This window comes from Rhamphochromis sp. 'chilingali' (genome assembly GCF_963969265.1).
Source record: "Rhamphochromis sp. 'chilingali' genome assembly, chromosome: 8".
NCBI lineage: Eukaryota > Metazoa > Chordata > Actinopteri > Cichliformes > Cichlidae > Rhamphochromis > Rhamphochromis sp. 'chilingali'.
Window position 1 is genome coordinate 823,531 of NC_137935.1, and position 21,731 is coordinate 845,261.

Here is a 21,731-nt window from a genome sequence, read left to right on the forward strand (position 1 = left end):
ATCCGGCAATGTGAAACCAGACGCATTATCTCACCAGTTCACTACCTCTGAGAGCAACTCTGACTCTGAACCAGGGCTGCCGCCCTCCCATCCTAGGGGTCGGGTGCATTGTGTGCCGGGCAGCGGTCAGGAGCGGAGGCCCTGGCGGACTAACCCCCAGCTACCAAGACTGGCAATTGGGACATGGAATGTCACCCATCTGGTGGGGAAGGAGCCTGAGTTAGTGCGTGAGGTTGAGAGGTACCGGCTAGATATAGTCGGGCTCACCTCTACGCATGGCTTGGGCCCTGGAACCAGTCTCCTGGAGAGGGGCTGGACTCTGTCTCAGTCTGGAGTTGCCCCTGGTGACAGGAGGCGGGCTGGGGTGGGTATTCTAATATCCCCTCGGCTTGCTGCTGGTACGTTGGGGTTCATCCCGGTGGATGAGAGGGTTTGTTCCCTGTGCCTTAGGGTCGGGGAACGGGTCCGAGTGGAAGTTCAGAGTACCCACCCTTCTTAGAGTCCCTGGGTGGGGTGCTGGAAGGTCCTCCACCTTGAGACTCTGTTGTCCTACTGGGAGACTTCAATGCTCACGTGGGTAACGACAGCGAGACCTGGAGGGGCGTGACTGGGAGGAACGGCCTCCCTGATCTAAACCCGAGCAGTGTTTTGTTATTGGACCTCTGTGCAAATCACAGTTTGGCCATAACGAACACCTTGTTTGAACATAACATAACAGTTTCCATAAGTTCATGTGGCACCAGGACGCTCTAGGCCACAGGTCGATGATCGATTTTGTAATCGTATCACTAGACCTGCTACCATATGTTCTGGACACTCGGGTAAAGAGAGGGGCTGAGCTGTCAACTGATCACCACCTGGTGGTGAGTTGGATCAGGTGGCGGGGAAGAATGCCAGACAGACCCGGTGCACCTAAACGCGTAGTGAGGGTGTGCTGGGAACGCTTAGCAGAGGCCCCGGTCCGCGAGATGTTCAACGCACACCTCCAGCAGAGCTTCAACAGCATTCCGAGGGAGACTGGGGACATTGAGTCCGAATGGACCATGTTCAACATCTCCATTGCCGAAGCTGCTGCATTGAGCTGCGGCCGCAAGGTGGTTGGTGCCTGTCGTGGTGGTAATCCCCAAACCAAATGGTGGACACCAGAGGTGAGGGGAGCCACCAGGCTGAAGAAGGAGTCCTATCGGGCTTGGTTAGCCTGTGGGACTCCGGAGGCAGCCGACAAGACTTTCGGACTGCCTCGAAGAGATTTTGGCAAACCGTCAGGCATCTCAGGAGGGGAAAGCGGTGCTCTACCTGCACTGTGTATAGTGCTGGCGGAGTGCTGCTGACTTCGACTGAGAAAAATTGTCGGGCGATGGAAGGAATACTTTGAGGATCTCCTTAATCCCACTGACACGTCTTCCGAGGAGGAAGCAGAGTCTGGGGATGATGGGGATGACCCGCCAATCTCTGGGGGCGAGGTCACTGAGGCAGTTAAACAACTCCTTGGTGGCAGAGCCCCTGGTGTGGATGAGGTCCGCCCTGAGTTCCTGAAGGCTCTGGATGTTGTAGGGCTGTCCTGGTTGACACGCCTCTGCAATGTTGCATGGAGATCAGGGGCAGTACCCCTGGACTGGCAGACTGGGGTGGTTGTCCCCATTTTTAAGAAGGGGGACCGGAGGGTGTGTTCCAGCTACAGGGGGATCACACTCCTCAGCCTCCCTGGGAAAGTCTATGCCAGGGTGCTGGAAAGGAGAGTTTGTCTGCTAGTCGAACCTCGGATTCAGGAGGAAAAATGCGGTTTTCGTCCTGGTCGCGGAACACTGGACCAGCTCTTTAGTTAAACAACTCCTTGGTGGCAGAGCCCCTGGTGTGGATGAGGTCCGCCAGGGGCTCAGAGTAGAGCCCCTGCTGCGCCACATCGAAAGGAGCCAGCTGAGGTGGTTCGGGCATCTGACAAGGATGCCCCCTGGGCGCCTCCTGGGTGAGGTGTTCCAGGCATGTCCCACCGGGAGGAGGCCCCGGGGCAGACCCAGGACACGCTGGAGAGATTATATCTCTCGGCTGGCCTGGGAACGCCTTGGTGTTCCCCTGGATAAGCTGGAGGAGGTGGCTAGGGAGAGGGAGGTCTGGGCCTCTTTGCTTAGGCTGCTGTCCCCGCGACCTGGCCTCGGATAAAGCGGATGAAGATGGATGGATGGATGGATGGATGGATGGATTTCTAGGTGCAGCCAAGTGGCGGAGGGCTTTCACTTCGGTGGCCTCAGAATTTCATCTCTGCTTTTTGCGGATGATGTGGTTCTGTTGGCTTCATCGAGTGATGGCCTACAGGTCGCACTGGAACGGTTTGCAGCCGAGTGTGAAGCAGCGGGAATGAGGATCAGCACCTCCAAATCTGAGGCCATGGTTCTGAGCCAGAAAAGGGTTGCGTGCTGTGGTGGCAGATTTCTTTTCTCATGTATTAATCACATATTCAATCATATCACATTAGTTATAGTAATATCACTTTCTCACTATACTATAGTAAGAGCACTCCTGTCACCTGTTTACATGCATGTGGAATGTTAACACATTGAGGCCGTTGTAATGGGAGACGTTAAACAGATAGTGGTACTCCTTCTGCTTATCAGAGATGTAAATCCTTAGGTGACGGCCAAGCAGGAAACAAGGTCATAATTCTCTCTGTGAGCGAGAAGGTATAGCCCCCCCGTGAGAGGGGCCAATGTGTAAGAGTTTGTGGAATGTTCTTTGTCTGTGTCTCTGTATATAAGATGTAAGGGTGGTGGCCACAATTCAGGAATGGTCCTGGCGTTTCACTGGGATGCTCTCTCCACATTGCGGTGACTGGCCATCCTGAGGTAAAATTGCCTCAGTCCCACCGTTGTTTTCAAAAAGGGGGAACCACGGGGTGTGCTTCAGCGACTCACATCTGACAAGGCTGCCTCCTGGGCGCCTCCTGGGTGAGGTGTTCGAGACATGTCCCACCAGGAGGAGGCCCCGGGGCAGACCCAGGACACGCTGGCCTGGGAACGCCTTGGTGTTCCCCCAGGTAAGCTGGAGGAGGTGGCTGGAGAGAGGGAGGTCTGGGCTTCTCTGCTTAGGCTGCTGCCCCCGCGACCCGGCCCCGGATAAAGCGGAAGAAGATGGATGGATAAAAGAAAAGAAAAGAATCGTGACAACAACGGTCGATCAAATAGACCAATATTCAATTCAATTCAATTCAATTTTATTTATATAGCGCCAAATCACAACATAAGTCGCCTCAAGGCGCTTCATAGATACAGAGAAAAACCCAACAATCATATGACCCCCTATGAGCAAGCACTTTGGCGACAGTGGGAAGGAAAAACTCCCTTTTAACAGGAAGAAACCTCCAGCAGAACCAGGCTCAGGGAGGGGCGGGGCCATCTGCTGCGACCGGTTGGGGTGAGAGAAGGAAGACAAGATAAAAGACATGCTGTGGAATATGGCAAGGCTGTGATGATCCACTTGATAAAGTAAATCTGTTGGGTGTCTTTCTTGGCCTTCAGACAACAATTTTGATGGCTAAAGAACCAAATGGGACAGGCAAAATAACAATAAAAAACGGAGCAGGTAACTGAGCTGTGTAGTACTGTACTGTGTAGATAGCAGAGAGCAGCAGTAAACTGGAAGAGAATGGAGGATTCAGAAAAGTGCAAGTGTTCACAACCAGATAATGGGATTTACAGGGAGAGGTTAGAAAAATAAGATCATCTTTGTAAAGACAAGAACATAACCCTGATTGGGGATTTTCTTGGCCTCTTTGCTGGGATTTCCTGAATCCCCTTTGTCCTTTTAAAAACAGTAATAGGCAGTCTTAAACATGAGTGTTAGATAATGAGCTCTGCCTCCTGCGGTGGGTGTCAGCTGAGATTAGAAGATGCATCAAATTTTCAGGTCAATGACAGCAGAAGATCAGCTCATGTAAGGATTTCATCCAAGACTTTGTTGTAATCATTAGAATGCTTTTGATAAAGGAACGATAAGTTTGGCTTATGTTTGACTTTTATTGTCTTTATTTATTATAAGCATATGGTCAGTGATGACACATTAAACCAACCCTTGCTCTTTGCTCCTGTAACAGATTTGTGTTTCATCTAGGTCCAGCTTCTCATTGAAAATTTATATACAATAAGTTTAGAGCTCGTTTCTTCTGAACTTATTTATTATCATTAGGTTTGATGAGCCATTTGTACAGCCAGCAGATCTGTGAGATGTTGGAAAGATAAACAAAACAACATATTTTTAGGTGACCCATTCAGTTATCGTGAATCCAAAGAACAATGATGATAAACACCACACAGCTCTCCTTTTTCACCCTTGCTGGCTATTTTGACACAGGACGTGTCACTTACTTGTGCTTCATTGTTATTCTTGCTTTGTATATTTTCATTGTAGGTTCCAATGTCCTGCTGATTGTGGTTATCTGTGTGAACAGAAGCTTACATGAACCTATGTACATGTTTCTGTGCAGCCTGTTTGTGAATGAGCTGTATGGTAGTACAGGGCTGTTTCCGTCCCTCCTGCTTCAGATCCTCTCTGATGTTCACACTGTTTCTGCTTCATTTTGTTTCTTGCAGATCTTCTGTGTCTATGCATATGGAAGTATTGAGTTTAGTAACTTGGCTGTTATTTCTTATGACAGATATCTTGCCATCTGCTGTCCTCTGCGATATCACACATGTATGAGTTCTAGTAAGGTATCCGTGCTCATTGCACTAACATGGTTGTTGACTTTTTTTGCAATAAGTGTTTTAATTTCTCTGAGTGCTCCTCTGCAGCTGTGTGGGAACATCATTAACAAAGTGTACTGTGACAACTACTCCATTGTTAAACTGGCCTGTTCTGACACCACAGCCAATAACATCTATGGAATACTCTACACGTTCACTTTAGTTCTTCTGGTAACTTTAATTTTTTACACCTACATGAGGATCCTTAAAGTCTGTTTTTCTGGATCCAAACAGATGCGACACAAAGCCATCAGCACCTGCACACCTCACCTCGCCTCACTGCTCAATTTTTCATGTGGTGCTTTTTTTGAAATTATACAAAACAGATTTGATATGAGACAGCTCCCAAATATGTTGCGTATTTTTTTATCATTATATTGGCTGACGTGCCAACCACTCTTCAATCCTGTAATCTATGGGCTAAATCTGACCAAAATCCGAGTCTCATGTAAAAATGTAATTTGTAGAATGAAGGTTTTTACACTTTGTCACAAATCAAACTTTAAAATATAATGTCCAGTTAAAACTATGTGTTTGTGCTTTATTCAGCAAATATTTGGCAGTTAAATTTCTCCACAGTTAATTCTGGAGAAGATTAAATACGTCTTCATGTCAGAATCAAGATCCATCCATTTTGTCCTTTTTGTTTTCCTGATCCGTCTCTTTTCTGATTTGAATTCAGCCTCAAGCTGACAGGTTTACAAGGACTGTTGCAGTGCCTTATTATAATGAAATCTTATGAGAAATGATATAATAAACTAAACACAGAATTGTCTGAACTGGTATTGTTTTTGGTCTTAATGTCTGAAATCAGAAGTCATGCCATCACTTAGTTCATTATTTAATATATTTAGAAGTGTTAAGTTAGCCTAAAGGCTACAAGATCATTTTTGGCAGTCAGGTTGGGGCTAATGGTACCGCTGATTTGGTGCACAGATGAAGTTTCAATGCCAGTTTCTTTGCCTTTTAGATTTAATAAATGTAAGTTAGTAAACAGGTTTTTCTCTTTATCCCGATACAGATGTGATTTCTTCCATTTTATAAATGCCTGCTTGTGCCTGAAATTTCTGCAAACCAACAGATTAAAGAGTCATTGACTTTGTTGCAGTAACCAGTGAAAATGGAAGTGAGAAAACATCCATCTACTCTGTTCTGGTTATCCTTATCAGGGTCGCTGGAACCTGTCACAGCTGCCATGGGGTGTGGGGTGCTACTTTGTTGTCAGACCCAAAAGACACAGCATTTATGCTGGATATGAAAAATATGTATGCGTGTGTGTGTGTGTGTGTGTGTGTGTGTGTGTGTGTGTGTGTGTGTGTGTGTGTTTAACCAAATAATAAGTTCAGTGTAGGGCTTTGAGTTATAATTTTCCTCAGTACTGTTTTTTCATTTTCATTCATTTCATTTCATTTATTTGTTCATTTTCAGGAACAACAAATACCTATATTGAACATAAAATGCACAAAACAAAAAACAAAAATTGCCTGAAAAAGGAGTGGGACGAAGAAAACTTATTAAATCCCACCCCTATACTCACTCATCAACAAAAAAAACAAACTTCCCGCAGCTACGCCCATCATTGCATACAGACCCATCAACAGCCCCGGGCACATACAAGCATCTAAACTGCAGCTCGCAACCAACAATTAGAGCCTTCATAACTGAATACAGAATATATAAATTATAAATTGCATTACCACAGGTAACAGGCAGTAATAACTACAAGTAACGAACACACACATACACACATACATATACATACATATATATCTACACACACATGTACATATATGTACATACATACGCACACTCTTTTTTTTTTTTTTTGAATCCATACCAGCAGTGGTAAGAGAACAGACATTACAGAGCACACTAAAAGCATCATTGAGTATACTGTGACCAGACCAACTGTTTGTAGAGGAATTTAAATCTATGAATATTTTTGCATTGTTTCAATTGTAAACTCAGACTGTTCCAGATTCTCACACCACATGCAGACACACAAAAACCTTTACGGGTTGTTCGAGTTCTGGGTAATTTGAATTCTCCAAAGCCTCTCACATTATAAACCTTTTCTCGAATTTCAAATCTAGTTTGTAAATTTGCCGGTAAAAGTTTAGTAAAAGCTTTATACAAAATTATGGATGTATTGTAATTAACCAGATCCTGGAATTTAAGTAACTTTGCCTGAAGAAAGAATTTGTGAGTATGATCTAGATAACCAGCCTTGTGAATAATACGCAGTGCTCGTTTCTGTACTGTGACTCATGGATTAGTTGTATTTTTATTTCCCCACACTTCCACACAATATATAAGATATGGAAGAACCAGGGTACAGTACAGAGTACGAAGTGCATCTTTATCAAGGAATTGTTTCACTTTGTTCAAAACTGCGAGGCTTCTAGAAATTTAGGTTTTTATGTGTCTGACGTGGGGTTTCCATGAAATTTTATTATCAATTACGACTCCCAAAAATTTGTTTTCACTCACGTTATCAATTGGTACACCTTCAATGATAATTGGTAATTCTATATTATATTTTAAATTACCAAAAAACATTGCTTTAGTTTTATTTATATTTAATGATAATTTATTTATGTCCATCCATTTTTTTATTAATTTTAGCTCCCTGTTTACGGTCATTACAAGATCAGTATAATCATCGCTACTGAAAAATATGTTGGTGTCATCTGCGAACAGTATGAGTTTAAGTACTTGAGAAACATCAAAAATATCATTTATGTATACATTGAAAAGTTTTGGTCCCAACACTGACCCTTGGGGAACACCACATGTAATACCTGAAGGAAAAAATGTCCATCCCGGTTTTCCCTCCAAGGCACGAGCGATAAGCAGAGTTCTGTCCTTTCCTTCTAAGATTCCTAATTATTTAAAGTAACACTCAGGTATGCCATTCAGCTGGGTTAGTTACGACGTCGGGAGCAGCTTGGGAGAACAAGGAAACACAGACTGCTTCAGGTTGTCTTCCCAAATCGACTCAAAGGTTTATTTAGTACATAACAGCTTATATAGAGAAAAAAAGGTTCGTGTGTCAGCAAGTTCTCAGTTCAAACCGGTACAGACCAAATAAGGAAACGTCTTCCTGCCTTGTGAGCAAAGAAGTATCCTGTGTGTAGTTTATCAGTTCAGCTACAATTTATGATCATCCCAGCAAAATACACTCCTAGACATAGAATACAGAGTTCTTTCATTAGTGAATTCTGAAACAAACCACCTGGCCTTTAACGAGCCTTTTTCTAAGAGATAAGGAAGGGAGGATGGGAGTAAGGAAGTGGTCTCGTCTCTGTGGTGTTTTCGACCTTGGGGTACCAGCCTGTGAGTCTTACACATTAATTCTTGGGTCACAGAGAAAGAGAAAAACAACTAGTAGATGGGCCTTATTGAGTAACAGTTTTCCTGTATAAAACAATATCCTGTAAATGCTAACCGTGGTATCAAAATATCACAACAATACCAAGTTTCTCTGAATGGTAATGCCCTATGCTAACATATTGTTCCCGACCTGTTAGGTAACTTTTTAACCAGTTACCAGCTTTCCCTCGAATACCATATCTTTCCGATTTATCCAGTAAAATTGAGTGATTAATTGTGTCGAAGGCCTTTTTGAGATCAACAAAAATACCAACTGCATATTTATCTTTATCCAGTGTATCAGTAATTTCTTCTACTGCCTCAATTATTGCCATTGAGGTGGTTCTTTGTGTTCTGAAACCATACTGACCAACATTTATTATTTGATGTTTTTCAAGGAATTTTTCTAATCTTGAATTAAAAAGTTTTTCTAGAATTTTTGAGAATTGAGGCAGTAGAGAAATAGGCCTATAATTGGTAAAACTGTGTTTGTCATTACTTTTATATAGTGGTATTACTTTCGCAATTTTCATTTTTTTTGGAAAACAACCGGACTGAAATGATAAATTACAGATATATGTTAAGGGACTAGCAATATTCAGAATAACCTGTTTAACTACAGACATATTTATGTCATGATAATCCATTGAAGACTTACTTTTACATTCTAATGTGATATTTATTACTTCTTGCTCATTTGTAGCTGAGAGGAACAGTGAAAAGGGATTTGATTTTATATTACTGATACTTTCATTTTTATGACACGGGATGTCCGCTGCTAGTTCAGGGCCAACATTTATGAAGAATTTATTGAACCCATCGACAATATTACTCATGTTGTGATTTTCACCATTTGCATCAGTAAAATATTCAGGATATGATGTCCCAGAAGATCCTTGTTTAATTAAGTTGTTTAACACATCCCAAGTTCCTTTTATATTGTTTTTATTTTCATATAATCTTCTTCTATAATAAAGTTGTTTGCTCGTTCTTATAATATCAGTCAATTTATTTCTATATGCTTTATATCTTTGTTCCACTTCTTTTGTTTTTACTTTGATAAACTGTTTATACAGATTGTTTTTCTTTTTGCAAGCATTAATAATTCCTTTTGTGAGCCAAGGACTTTTTATCTTTTTTTTCTTTGTCATGTGTTCGTTTACAGGACAATGTTTATTGTACCACATAGTAAAAATATCTAGAAAATTATCATAAGCCTTGTCCACATCTGACTCTTCATACACCGAACTCCAATCTTGTGCTAAATCGAAATTGAAGGCATGAATTGCTTCTTCATTTATTGTTCGCTTTGCTATCATGATCTTGGTATCTATTTTTTTTTAAATCACAGTCACACAAAGTAAAAACTGGTAAGTGGTCAGTTATATCACAGACAAGCAGACCACTATTAATTTGGAAATCCATGACATTAGTAAAAATGTTGTCAATAATAGTGGTGCTATGTGATGTTATTCTGCTTGGCTTTGTTATTGTTGGATATAGTGATAAGCTGTACATTGTGTCAGTAAAGTCATCAATGGCTTTTAACCTTGTTGGATTTAGCAAATCAATGTTAAAATCACCACAGATGAATAGTAATTTTTGGTTCACCGAAGCAACGTTTTTTCTATCCATTCATTAAAAGTGTCAATACTTGAACTGGGTGTCCGATATATGCAACTTATTATAACATTTCTCTTTTTTTCATTCATAATCTCAATAGTCAAACATTCCAAAATTCCATCAATAGCCATAGACATAGTTGTTACAACATTATATTTTATAGAGTTATGAACATATATAGCAACCCCGCCGCCCGCCTTATTTAATCTATTCATGTATTTTAAATCATATCCATTCAAACAAAAATCTATTCCTTTATCGACATTGAACCAAGTTTCAGTGATGGCTATAACACTAAAGGGGCGAGAAAATTGTTGCAAATAGTCCTTAATGAAATCAAAATTAGAGTACATACTTCTGCTGTTAAAGTGAATTAATGAGAGCTTCCCGTCTAGGTTAATTTCTTTTTCATATTGTTCCTGAGTGAAATAATTACAATTTTTAACAAAAGAAGAGAGAAAGTTACTTTCAGAATCTATTTCTGGATCTATTCTATTATGCTCCTTATATTCACAATCTAGATCAATTACTTTCTGTTGAAGAACTAATTTCAACGTGTCCATGTCATTTCCTGGTGTAATTGATACATTGGTGTCAGTTATACTTGTCCAGATCCTCCATGTTCCTCACTATCAGTACTTTTGCCTCTTCTGGTGTCCCGTTTAGCTTAATGAAAATCTTACAGTTTGTTACCCATGTATGTTGTATTTTACCGTTCTTCTTCAGTTGCCTTGCCTTCCTCGCGATGTCTGCGTTTTTTCGTGTCAGATGCTCATTAATGAAAACGTCCGTGCCTTTCAGTTTGCGTCCTTGTTTCAGCAGTGCGACCTTGTTCTTCCGATTGACAAATCTCATAATGATGGCCGGCGGTCTGTCACTCCTCCTGGGCAGTGAGTGACATGCTTCTATGTGCTCCAGGTCCATCTCTATCCCCTTGCTTTGGAGGAAGGACTCCACCTGTTGCTCCACCGAGCGGGTCTCCTCGTCGCTGGGCTCCCCGACGTTCCCGGCCACCGCACGCGCGTATGAGCGCGGCTTGATTTTAATACCGCTGATGACCACGTCGTTCGTACGGGTGTACTGCTCCAGCTCATCCACCTGCCGCTCGAGATCCATGATCCGTCTGTCCTTCTCGGCATTTTGGAGGCGTAGCTGTTTTACCTCCGCCAGAAGCCCCAGAAGCAGCTCCTGCTGTGCCCTGACTGCGGCCACGTCTCCGCACAGCGCTCCGAGGGAGGTTTTAATGTCCTCAACCTCCTCTGGTGTTGGGCCTTTCTTGGGTGGCATACTGAAGCGAGAGCACGAGGCAGCCACCACGAGGGACCCGGAAGCGGAATTTCTGATGATGGCGCCTGGCTAGGCCTGCTGGCTGATGGTGGAGCCTGGCTGTGGCCTGCTGGCTGATGGTGGATCCTGGCTGTGGCCTGCTGGCTGATGGTGGAGCCTGGCTGTGGCCTGCTGGCTGATGGTGGAGCCTGGCTGTGGCCTGCTGGCTGATGGTGGAGCCTGGCTGTGGCCTGCTGGCTGATGGTGGATCCTGGCTGTGGCCTGCTGGCTGATGGTGGAGCCTGGCTGTGGCCTGCTGGCTGATGGTGGAGCCTGGCTGGGCCTGCCGGCTGATGGAGGAGCCTGGCTGGGCCTGCCGGCTGATGGAGGAGCCTGGCTGGGCCTGCCGGCTGATGGTGGATCCTGGCTGTGGCCTGCTGGCTGATGGTGGATCCTGGCTGTGGCCTGCTGGCTGATGGTGGAGCCTGGCTGTGGCCTGCTGGCTGATGGTGGAGCCTGGCTGTGGCCTGCTGGCTGATGGTGGAGCCTGGCTGTGGCCTGCTGACTGATGGAGGAGCCTGGCTGGGCCTGCCGGCTGATGGAGGAGCCTGGCTGTGGCCTGCTGGCTGATGGTGGATCCTGGCTGTGGCTGTGGCCTGCAGAGCTATGGCTGTTGGATGCCTGTTGCCTGTTATCATCCAGATATGATACAAACCACTGCAGTGCAGTACCTGTAATACCTACAGCATGTTCTAATCGCTCTAATAGGATATTATGGTCGACAGTATCGAATGCTGCACTGTGCTTTTCTCTTCAGTTTCGATCATTGCATGTGAAAAATAAAAAAACATTTTTTAAGTTTCAATTTTAATGTTGTTTATATAGAATTAAATCACAAAGACAGGTGCTTCAAGGCATTTCATATAAAGACCATACAAAAATACATATGCAGAGCATATCCTAGCAGCACATATTGTTAATTTACTGAGGAGGTGTCTGTGGCGGAGGCGTGGCCCCGGGCGCAGCTGCAGGGGAGGAGTGCAGCAGAAGGCTCAACAGGGCGGCGCTGCGAGGCCGGTAAGAACAGCTGATGGTGTTTATGTACTGATGATGGTCTCCCTCCGCTGTGTTTATAGTGAGACGGGGAGGGGCGGCCAGAGAGAGATCAGCTGGGCTCGTGAGCTGTCAGACTGTACGACTGAGTCAGCTGTCAAAACTCAACACTCAAAGCTTCAATAAATGTGGAAGTTGGCAGTACATACCTGTGTGTGCGTGTGTCTGTGCCTGGTGTATTCCACAAGTGGTGCCGAAACCCAGGAAAGTGCCGGTGGGGGAATGTCCGACCCACAGGCCGCGCCACCCGCCCAGCCTCTGCAATTCTTGGCGCAGATGCTGGCGGAGATGGCGACGATGAGCCGGGATCAGGCGGCCGACCAGCGTGCCCACCTGGCCGCGCTGCAGGAGCAGACGGACCGACAGACGCAAATTCTGGAACGGCTGGTCGGGGCCGCTGCCACGCCGAAGCCCTCGCCACTGTCGGTGGCGGTGCCCCGGATGGGGGACGGGGACGACCCACAAATTTTTTTGGAGACCTTCCGCGCCACGGCGGAGGCTTGCCAATGGCCGCGGGAGGAGTGGGCTCCGCGGCTGCTCCCCCTGCTGTCTGGGGAGGCACAAACAGCGGCCCTGAGTCTGCCTCCGGCGTCAAGGAGCAGCTTCCCGGACGTGAGCCGGGCGGTGGTGGACAGGCTGGGGCTCACCGCCGAAGACCATCGCCGGCGGTTCCGGGCCTGTCGGCTGGCTACAACGGACCGACCATTCGCCTGGGCCCGGCAGCTGCGCGACGCGGCGGTGCGCTGGCTGCAACCGGGGGCATCGGAGGGCGAGACGAAGCTGGTGGACAAGGTGGTGCTGGAGCAGTTCACGGAGGGGTTGCCAGCGGAGACGGCGAGATGGGTCCGGTGCCACCGGCCCGCAAGCTTGGAGGTAGCGGTGACGCTGGCGGAGGACCACCTTGCCGCTGGAGCAGGGGAACCCGGGGACGCCGGACGGAGGCCGAACAAACAGGCCCCAGTGCCGGCCCCGAGGCGCCGTGTGCCGGCACCAGGGCAGGCCAAGCGGCTGCCGGCGCTGAGCCCCACTAACCCTTTCGCGGCGTTGGTGCCGTCCAGGGGAGCCGAGCCAAGTGGAGCCGCCCCCGAGCCACGGAGAGCAGCACAGACGCCGGGGCCGGAGTGTTGGAAGTGCGGGCAGCCGGGGCACCTGAGGAGGGATTGTCCGCTTATGGAAGTGGGGCAGGTGTTCCGCGTTGCTGGCGCCCCAGCACCCTCCCCCGGTCCAGGAGGGACATACAGTATTCCGGTAAGGACTCGAGGGGGTATACGCCAGGCGTTGGTGGACACGGGCTGCACGCAGACCCTCGTACACCAAAGCTTGGTTCGCCCCGGGGCATTGCTGGAGGCAGAATGGGTGGAGGTGAGGTGTGTGCATGGTGACGTTCACAGGTATCCCATAGTGCCGCTGTTATTAAAGTATAAGGGCAAAATGCATAGAGTAACGGCGGCGGTTAGCCCGCGCCTGTCGCACCCCCTGATTCTGGGTACCAATTGGCCGGGGTTTCATCAGCTACTGGGGCAGTACGCGGGGGTGCGATCACGACCGGAAGCGGGGTGTAGCGTGTGCGCGGCATTCAGCGGTGACGCGGGGTCGTCCGACACCGACTCCGGGGGGGAGGAGCCGGCGGGTCCCTCACGGGACGTCCCGCCGGCCCCGGAAGTGTCCCCCATGGGTGATTTCCCACTGGAGCAGTCTCGTGACGGCACCCTACGCTCAGCCTTTGACCAAGTGATGGCTATTGATGGTCACGTGGTGCGCCCTGAGGCCGCGCAGACCTACCCGCGTTTCGTCTTATTAAACGACCGGTTATATCGAGTGAGTCGTGACACTCAGACCGAGGAAACACACACCCAGTTGTTGGTGCCGCAGGGCCGCCGGGAAACTCTTTTCCAGGCGGCCCACTATAACCCCATGGCAGGGCATATGGGCTACGAGAAAACTCTGGAGCGAATAACGGCCCGATTTTATTGGCCGGGCATCCGAGCGGATGTGCGCCGCTGGTGCGCGTCCTGCCCGGACTGCCAACTTGTTAACCAGCCGGCCATACCGAAGGCGCCGCTGCGCCCTCTCCCCCTCATTGAGGTCCCGTTTGAGCGCATCGGCATGGACCTCATCGGGCCGTTTCACCGGAGTGCACGCGGCTACCGCTTTGTGTTAGTCCTGGTGGATTACGCAACGCGGTACCCGGAAGCAGTTCCGCTGCGCACCATCTCTGCAAAGAGTGTGGCGCAGGCACTGTTTCAGGTCATCTCCCGAGTCGGAATCCCGAAAGAGATACTGACTGACCAGGGCACGTCGTTTATGTCTCGTACACTGCGGGAACTGTACGAATTACTGGGGATTAAATCTATTCGGACCAGCGTCTACCACCCTCAGACTGACGGGCTGGTGGAGCGGCTGAATAAGACTTTAAAGTCCATGATTCGGAAGTTCATTAACGAGGATGAACGCAATTGGGATCACTGGCTAGACCCTCTGTTATTCGCAGTGCGGGAGGTGCCCCAGGCCTCCACGGGATTTTCTCCCTTTGAACTGCTGTTCGGCAGGAGGCCACGTGGGGTGCTCGACCTGATTAAAGAAAACTGGGAGGACGGTCCGAGCCCCGCCAAAAATGAGATTCAGTACGTGTTGGACCTGAGAGCAAAACTCCACACTTTGGGGAGGTTGTCACGGGAGAATTTGCTCCAGGCTCAGCAGCGTCAACAACGCCTGTATGACAGAGGGGCTAGGCTCAGGCAATTCTCACCGGGAGATAAAGTGCTTGTGTTACTCCCTACTTCCAGCTCGAAGTTGCTCGCCAAGTGGCAAGGACCCTTTGTGGTCACACGGCGAGTCAGGGACGTGGACTATGAGGTCGCTCGGTCGGACAGGGGAGGAGCCACGCAGATTTATCACCTCAATCTCCTCAAACTGTGGCGAGAGGTTGAAACCGCTTCTCTGGTGAGCTTGGTGAAGGAGAGAGATGAGTTGGGGCCTGAGGTGCCAAATTCTATCATTCCCGCCTCCCTCCCTTGTGATGACCATCTCACACAGGCCCAGAGAGCGGATGTTGTCGCGTTGCAACAGCGTTTTGCGGACGTGTTCTCCCCCCTGCCCGGCCGGACGTCCCTCATCGAGCACCATTTCGTGACGCAGCCTGGCGTGACGGTGCGTTCACGGCCCTACAGGCTCCCGAGCTCCTGGACCGGTTAGGCACGGCCCGCTTTTTCACGACACTGGACTTAACCAAGGGCTATTGGCAGATTCCCTTGTCTGCCGAGGCCAGGGAGAAAACGGCCTTCTCCACTCCGTACGGTTTGTACCAGTTCGTGACACTTCCGTTCGGCCTGTTCGGGGCCCCGGCCACTTTCCAGCGTCTCATGGACCGGGTACTGCATCCGCACGCAGCGTATGCTGCCGCCTACCTGGATGACGTGATCATCCACAGCGACACCTGGGCGGAGCATGTGCTGCGGGTGGCCGCGGTCCTGGAGTCCCTGAGGGGGGCGGGGCTCACGGCCAATCCGAAGAAGTGCGCAGTTGGACGGAGGGAGGTGCAGTATCTGGGGTACCACCTGGGGGGCGGGCAGGTGCGTCCACAGGTGGAGAAGACGGCGGCTATCGCATCCTGCCCGCGCCCCAGGACGAAAAAGGAGGTGAGACGGTTCTTGGGGTTGGCGGGTTACTATCGTCGCTTTGTGCCGGGGTTTGCGCAGCTAACCAGCCCCCTGACCGATCTCACTCGAAAGGGTGCCCCGGATCTGGTCCAGTGGACGGGGCCGTGCCAGGCGGCGTTTGTGCAGGTGAAAAAGGCTCTCTGTGGGGAGCCGCTGCTTCACACTCCTAACTTTTCCCTCCCTTTTGTTCTGCAGACTGACGCCTCGGACAGAGGGCTGGGAGCCGTTTTGTCCCAGCAGGTGAGGGGGGCTGACCGCCCTGTCCTATACATCAGCCGGAAGCTAGCGGAGCGCGAGCGCCGGTACAGCACCGTGGAGAAGGAGTGCCTGGCCATCCGGTGGGCGGTCGGCTCCCTGCGCTATTACCTCCTGGGACGCTCATTCACCCTCTGTTCGGACCACGCCCCGCTGCAGTGGCTCCACCGCATGAAGGATGCCAACGCCCGGATCACCCAGTGGTATCTGGCGTTGCAGCCCTTTAAGTTCAAGGTGATCCATAGGCCGGGGGCGCAGATGGCGGTGGCCGATTTCCTCTCTCGCTCGCGGGGGGGAGTTGGCTCGGCCGGACGGCTCCCCGGCCTCGAACGGGCGGTGGGGGTGTGTGGCGGAGGCGTGGCCCCGGGCGCAGCTGCAGGGGAGGAGTGCAGCAGAAGGCTCAACAGGGCGGCGCTGCGAGGCCGGTAAGAACAGCTGATGGTGTTTATGTACTGATGATGGTCTCCCTCCGCTGTGTTTATAGTGAGACGGGGAGGGGCGGCCAGAGAGAGATCAGCTGGGCTCGTGAGCTGTCAGACTGTACGACTGAGTCAGCTGTCAAAACTCAACACTCAAAGCTTCAATAAATGTGGAAGTTGGCAGTACATACCTGTGTGTGCGTGTGTCTGTGCCTGGTGTATTCCACAGTGTCATAACTAAGGAGAGCTGCAGGACTCAAAATGCAGTCTTGGGAGGTTAAGTTCAGTGTGTTTTGTTTATAGTCAGTGTTCAACAATCATCCAAAGTGCCCTTAATAGAAGTCTGATAATTCATTGGCTCCAGTTCAGGCAAATCCAGAGTCTGTTCCCACAGCTAGGTCTCTCTCTAGGCTTAAATATCATGCACTTAGCTCCTACTTTACCTACCAATTGGATCATCTGTGGTGACAGATGAAGTGCAGGCCTGTGGCTGGCACATGATCAGTTATGCAACTGTTTCTGTTTGGTTTTGATGTTTATCTCATGCAACAGTACATGAGTGGAAACAAATTGAAAGCTGTCTGAAGAAAAAGATTATTATATCTATTTCAGTTCAATTCTATTGTATTTATACAGTGCAAAATCACAGTAACAGTCATTTATTGTAAGGAAGAAGGAAGAAACCTCCGGCAGAACCAGGCTCAGGGAGGGGCGGGGCTATCTGCTGCGACCAGTTGGGATGTGAGAAGGAAAACAAAGACATGATGTGGAAGAGAGACAGAGGTTAATAACAAGCATGATTCAATGCAGAGAGGTCTGTTAACACTGGCCTCATAGGCCAGGTGTTCCGTTCACAGGCTGCATGTGCTGCCTGGGCAATGGGTGGCCACAGTCCACTATATTTGGACTATATTTGGGGTACCACATGGTAAGTGGGCAGGTGCGCCTGCAGGTGGATAAAACAATGGCTATCACAGCCTGCCCCCATCTTAAGACTAAAACAGGGGTGTGACAGCTCTTGGCGCTTGCTGGTTTTTATCCATGGTTCGTCCTGAACTTAGTGGAGCTGACCAGCCCCTTAACTTATCTCATCCAAAAGGATGTCCCTGATTGGACCAGATCTGGTCAATTGGACAGAACAGTGCCAGGCAGCTTTTGCACAGGTGAAGAAGGTTTTCTGTGGGGAACCCCTGCACCATTTCTAACTTTTCCCTACCTTTCATCCTGCAGACTGATGCAGACTGACATATGCCTGGGGGCTGTTTTTTCCTAGCAGTTAAGAAAGGTTGTGTACATCAGCAGGAAACCTTTGGAGTGGGAGTCCAGGTACAGCATCGTGGAGACAGAGTGCTTGGCAATCTGGTGGGTGGTCAACTTCCTCCATTATTACCTCCTGGGCCACCCTTTCACCTTCAGTTTGGATAATGCCCCCCTGCACTGGCTCCACTGCATGAAAGATCCCAATGCACGGATCTCACGGTGGGTTCTTGCTCTTCAGCCTTTTAAGTTCAAAGTGGTCCATAGGCTGGAGGCACAAATGGTCGTGGCTGATTTCCTCTCCCACCCAACTGGCAAAGTGTGGTTTGTGGCTCAGCTGCAGGGCAGTGGTGCACCAGCAGGTTCAGGGTGTCAGGGGAGGCTGGTTGTCACGGCCGGTGAGCATTACCTAATCCACCTTCTCTACTTCAGAAGCCACCGGGGCCAAAGGAGGAGGGCAGTAAGTCCGAGCTGCCAAGAAACACCCGAATCTGTGCAGAGTGTGTGATGTGGAACAATGGAGGTAGCTGGAAAGCTGCTCTGATAAGGGCGAAAGAAAACACTGCAAATAAATATTGCTTGACTCGCAACACTGTATGCTTTGGCTCCTTTTTGTCACACATGACTTTCCTCTGATAGCAGTACCAAGTGCTGCACCATTCAGAGCTCTCTGTGTTCAGCAGAGTATCTTGAAAAATGTCCTTCATTTTTGGCAAGCAGCAACAAATACCTCTCTCTACGTCTCAAGGCACATACTGGTACCCTACTGTTGTCACTCGTAATTACATTAGGAAATTAACAGTAAAAAGTATGTGGAAAATGGGAAACCAGTAACTTTAGAATGTTAAGTGTTTAACTGGGAAAACTGGGACAATCTGGGCAAAAAAAACATTGTGTCCATTACACAAAAGCAACCCATGATAGTGTGTAGCTTTTTCCTTATTACTGACCTTGTTGGTCATGGAATCATAATCTAAAATATCTAAAATACGGACACATACAAAAGCAAACATACAAACACATCCCACAAATAAAAAAAACCCTCTTGCGTCTGTGGATTCTTTATTAAAGTGCAAAATATGATTATAGTTGTTTGTGTAGATAGAACAAACTTCCAACGTTACCAAGAGACACTTCCTGTGGGATGTTGGGTAATAAGGTCAGTCTCTTGCCGTGGGCTGAACTGAACTGAAATAGTTAAAAGGGAATGCAGAGTTTCACTCAGTTAGGAGGGGCTGACTGTGACCAGGTAAGGACAGCAGGTAGACACTGGGATTTACACAGTGGTCTAAAACCAAGCTGATGTTGATTTCACATTGAGTAATTTCATCTGACCACAGACAAACTGACCACAGTTTCAGTCTGTTAAAATCACATCATCCAGTGGGCACTGTCAATAAGCTTTATCAACTGAAGTGGTAATCATGACAAACTCTACACAGTTCTCACATTTCAGACTTGCATTCTTGAATATTGGGATTTTCAAGTATTTATTTTTTATGCTTGTCATGTGTTTCTTTGTTTCAGTAGTTTGCACCAATGTTCTGCTGATTGTGGTTATCTGTGTGAACAGAAGCTTACATGAACCTATGTACATGTTTCTGTGCAGCCTGTTTGTGAATGCACTGTATGGTAGCACATCTCTGTTTCCACTGCTCCTGCTTCACATCATCTGTGATATTAATATCATTTCTGCATCTTTATGTTACTTGCAGATTTATTGTATTCACTGCTATGGGAGTGCTGAATATCTTAATCTGGCTGTTTTGTCTTATGACAGATATCTCGCTATCTGTTTTCCATTGCAATACAACACATACATGACACCCAAGAGGATTGCTATACTAATTGCTATAACATGGTTATATGCTATTCTTGCATGTGCTCTCATGATTTCATTGAGCTCCACTTTACCACTTTGTGGGAACATTATTGACAAAGTGTACTGTGACAACTACTCTGTCATAAAGCTGGCTTGTTCTGACACTAAAGCACTTAATATATATGGAATTATTATTGTTTTATGCACAGTATGTTGTCCTCTGATATTCATGCTTTACACTTACATAAAAATCCTTAGAGTTTGTTCTTCTGGTTCCAAACAGGTGAGGCAGAAAGCTGTCACTACCTGCAGTCCTCATCTTGCCTGTGTGTTAAACTTTTCATGTGGAGCTTGCTTTGAAATATTACAGAGTAGGTTCAATATGAGCGGTGTACCTATTTTGTTACGTATATTTCTCTCATTATATTGGCTAATAAGCCAACCACTATTAAATCCTTTAGTTTATGGCCTGAACATGACTAAGATCCGCATTTTATGTAAAAATCTGCTGACACTTAGACCTTTAAATTGAAGTAAAGTTTTGCACGATGATCCTAGACATACATTTTCTAAGGAGTTTCTTGGCTTTGGCTACACCTTAAGTCAACCTTAAGAAAAAATAGAAATTAAACCTTATTTCCAGGCAGCCATGGGTCATTTAAATGCCTTAGGATGTTTGAATGTTACTATTTTATTCTCGACTTCGAGATTTTGGGTTAGAGTTACATTTTTTGTATTACTATGTATATTTTTTAATTACTATGTCTGCTTGATGGTTGTGTAATTTCTGCTGACTACACAATAAATTGCCTAAAATAAAGAAATACTTGATCCATGAACAGTGTTGGGAAGGTTACTTTTCAAATCAAATCAAATCACTTTTTTTTTTTTTTTTATTGTCACATCACATGTGCAGGCACACTGGCACAGCACATGCGAGTGAAATTCTTGTGTGCGAGCCCCACAAGCAACAGAGATGTGCAAACACAACAACACAAACGAGCAAAATACAAGAATGGCCAACCTGAAACTAATAAATATATGTACAATATATAATAGTGTATGCATTTCTGGATGTGTATACTAAATATTTTCCTACGTGTGTGTGTGTGTGTGTGTGTGTGTGTGTGTGTGTGTGTGTGTGTGTGTGTGTGTGTGTGTATACACACATTTTTACAAATTAAATAGTAAAAAAATAAAATAAAATAATAATAATAATAATAATAATAATAAAATATATAAAATATACAGAGTTGAATATGTGCAAAACAAGTGGCATTTATATACAGTGTGGAGTGCATAATGTTGAAGTTCCAGTAGTGAAGCTGAGGTGTCTATGACGTGTTCAGCAGTCTGATGGCCTGATGGAAAAAGCTGTCTCTCAGTCTGCTGGTATTTTAAAATGTATTCCATTACAGAATACAGAATACATGCCCCAAAATGTATTCTGTAACGTATTCCGTTACGTTACTCAATGAGAGTAACGTATTCTGAATACTTTGGATTACTTAATATATTATCATGCTTTTTACAACAACATGAATGTACTATTGCTGTGTGATTTATTACTATTACTGAAGGTCCGCGACTCCGAACTGTAGTAAAGGGACCTCTGACTAATACGGCGGGGTCCCTGTCGGCTCATAGCCGAAAAATAGCTTTACTTTGTTGTGTGGGTCAACTTTTCTTGCGAGAGACAGAGAGAGGCGTTGAAAGACTGCTCCAACAGAACTTATTGTTTTCGGAGGAAAACACGAACACGGTGTACAGTCGAGTCTTAATAGCTTACTTACAACTGGGCTCGTCAGGCACTCTTCTTGGCTGCAGTGGTTATTATTATATTTACATGCTTCCAGCTCCCGTTTTTCCTCGATGACAACTCGTACCTTTCCACTCCCCTTTTTCTCCCTCCTCGCGCTCACAGACACATAACGTGTATGGCAGTCCATTCTCCCTGCAGCACGGACTACACTGCCCATGATGCTACATTCTTTAGAGCTATGCTTGTAGCATTCTGCCTGTTAGCTTAGCACAACAACGAAAAGGCGCTCTCTCACCCAGGAAACACACAGTCGCAGAGAGAGAGAGAGCGTCGCCCTGTAACCATGGCAACCGTAACGCTGCCGCCTGGAACAACAGAACGTAGCTGTCAAACAAACCCAAACAGTCCTGACCCGCGACAATATGAAACAGGAAAGTACCGCAGTGT

General features: G+C 47.1%; 2 protein-coding genes across 2 annotated transcripts; both read left to right on the top strand.

Annotated features, from left to right (window-relative positions):
* Nucleotides 1-4,286: 4,286 nt before the first annotated feature.
* LOC308401016 (olfactory receptor 4B13-like) lies at nt 4,287-5,303 on the top strand (the record flags this gene model as incomplete). Its single annotated transcript, XM_080889082.1, has 2 exons — nt 4,287-5,192; nt 5,286-5,303. The coding sequence occupies 2 exons, from the start codon at nt 4,287-4,289 to the stop codon at nt 5,301-5,303; spliced, it is 924 nt and encodes a 307-aa protein (XP_080745208.1).
* A 13,821-nt stretch (nt 5,304-19,124) lies between these two features.
* Nucleotides 19,125-20,054, top strand: LOC308401017 (olfactory receptor 11A1-like; the record flags this gene model as incomplete). Its single annotated transcript, XM_080889083.1, has 1 exon — nt 19,125-20,054. One exon carries the CDS (start codon nt 19,125-19,127, stop codon nt 20,052-20,054), a length of 930 nt encoding a protein of 309 aa, XP_080745209.1.
* Between the last annotated feature and the right edge of the window lie 1,677 nt (nt 20,055-21,731).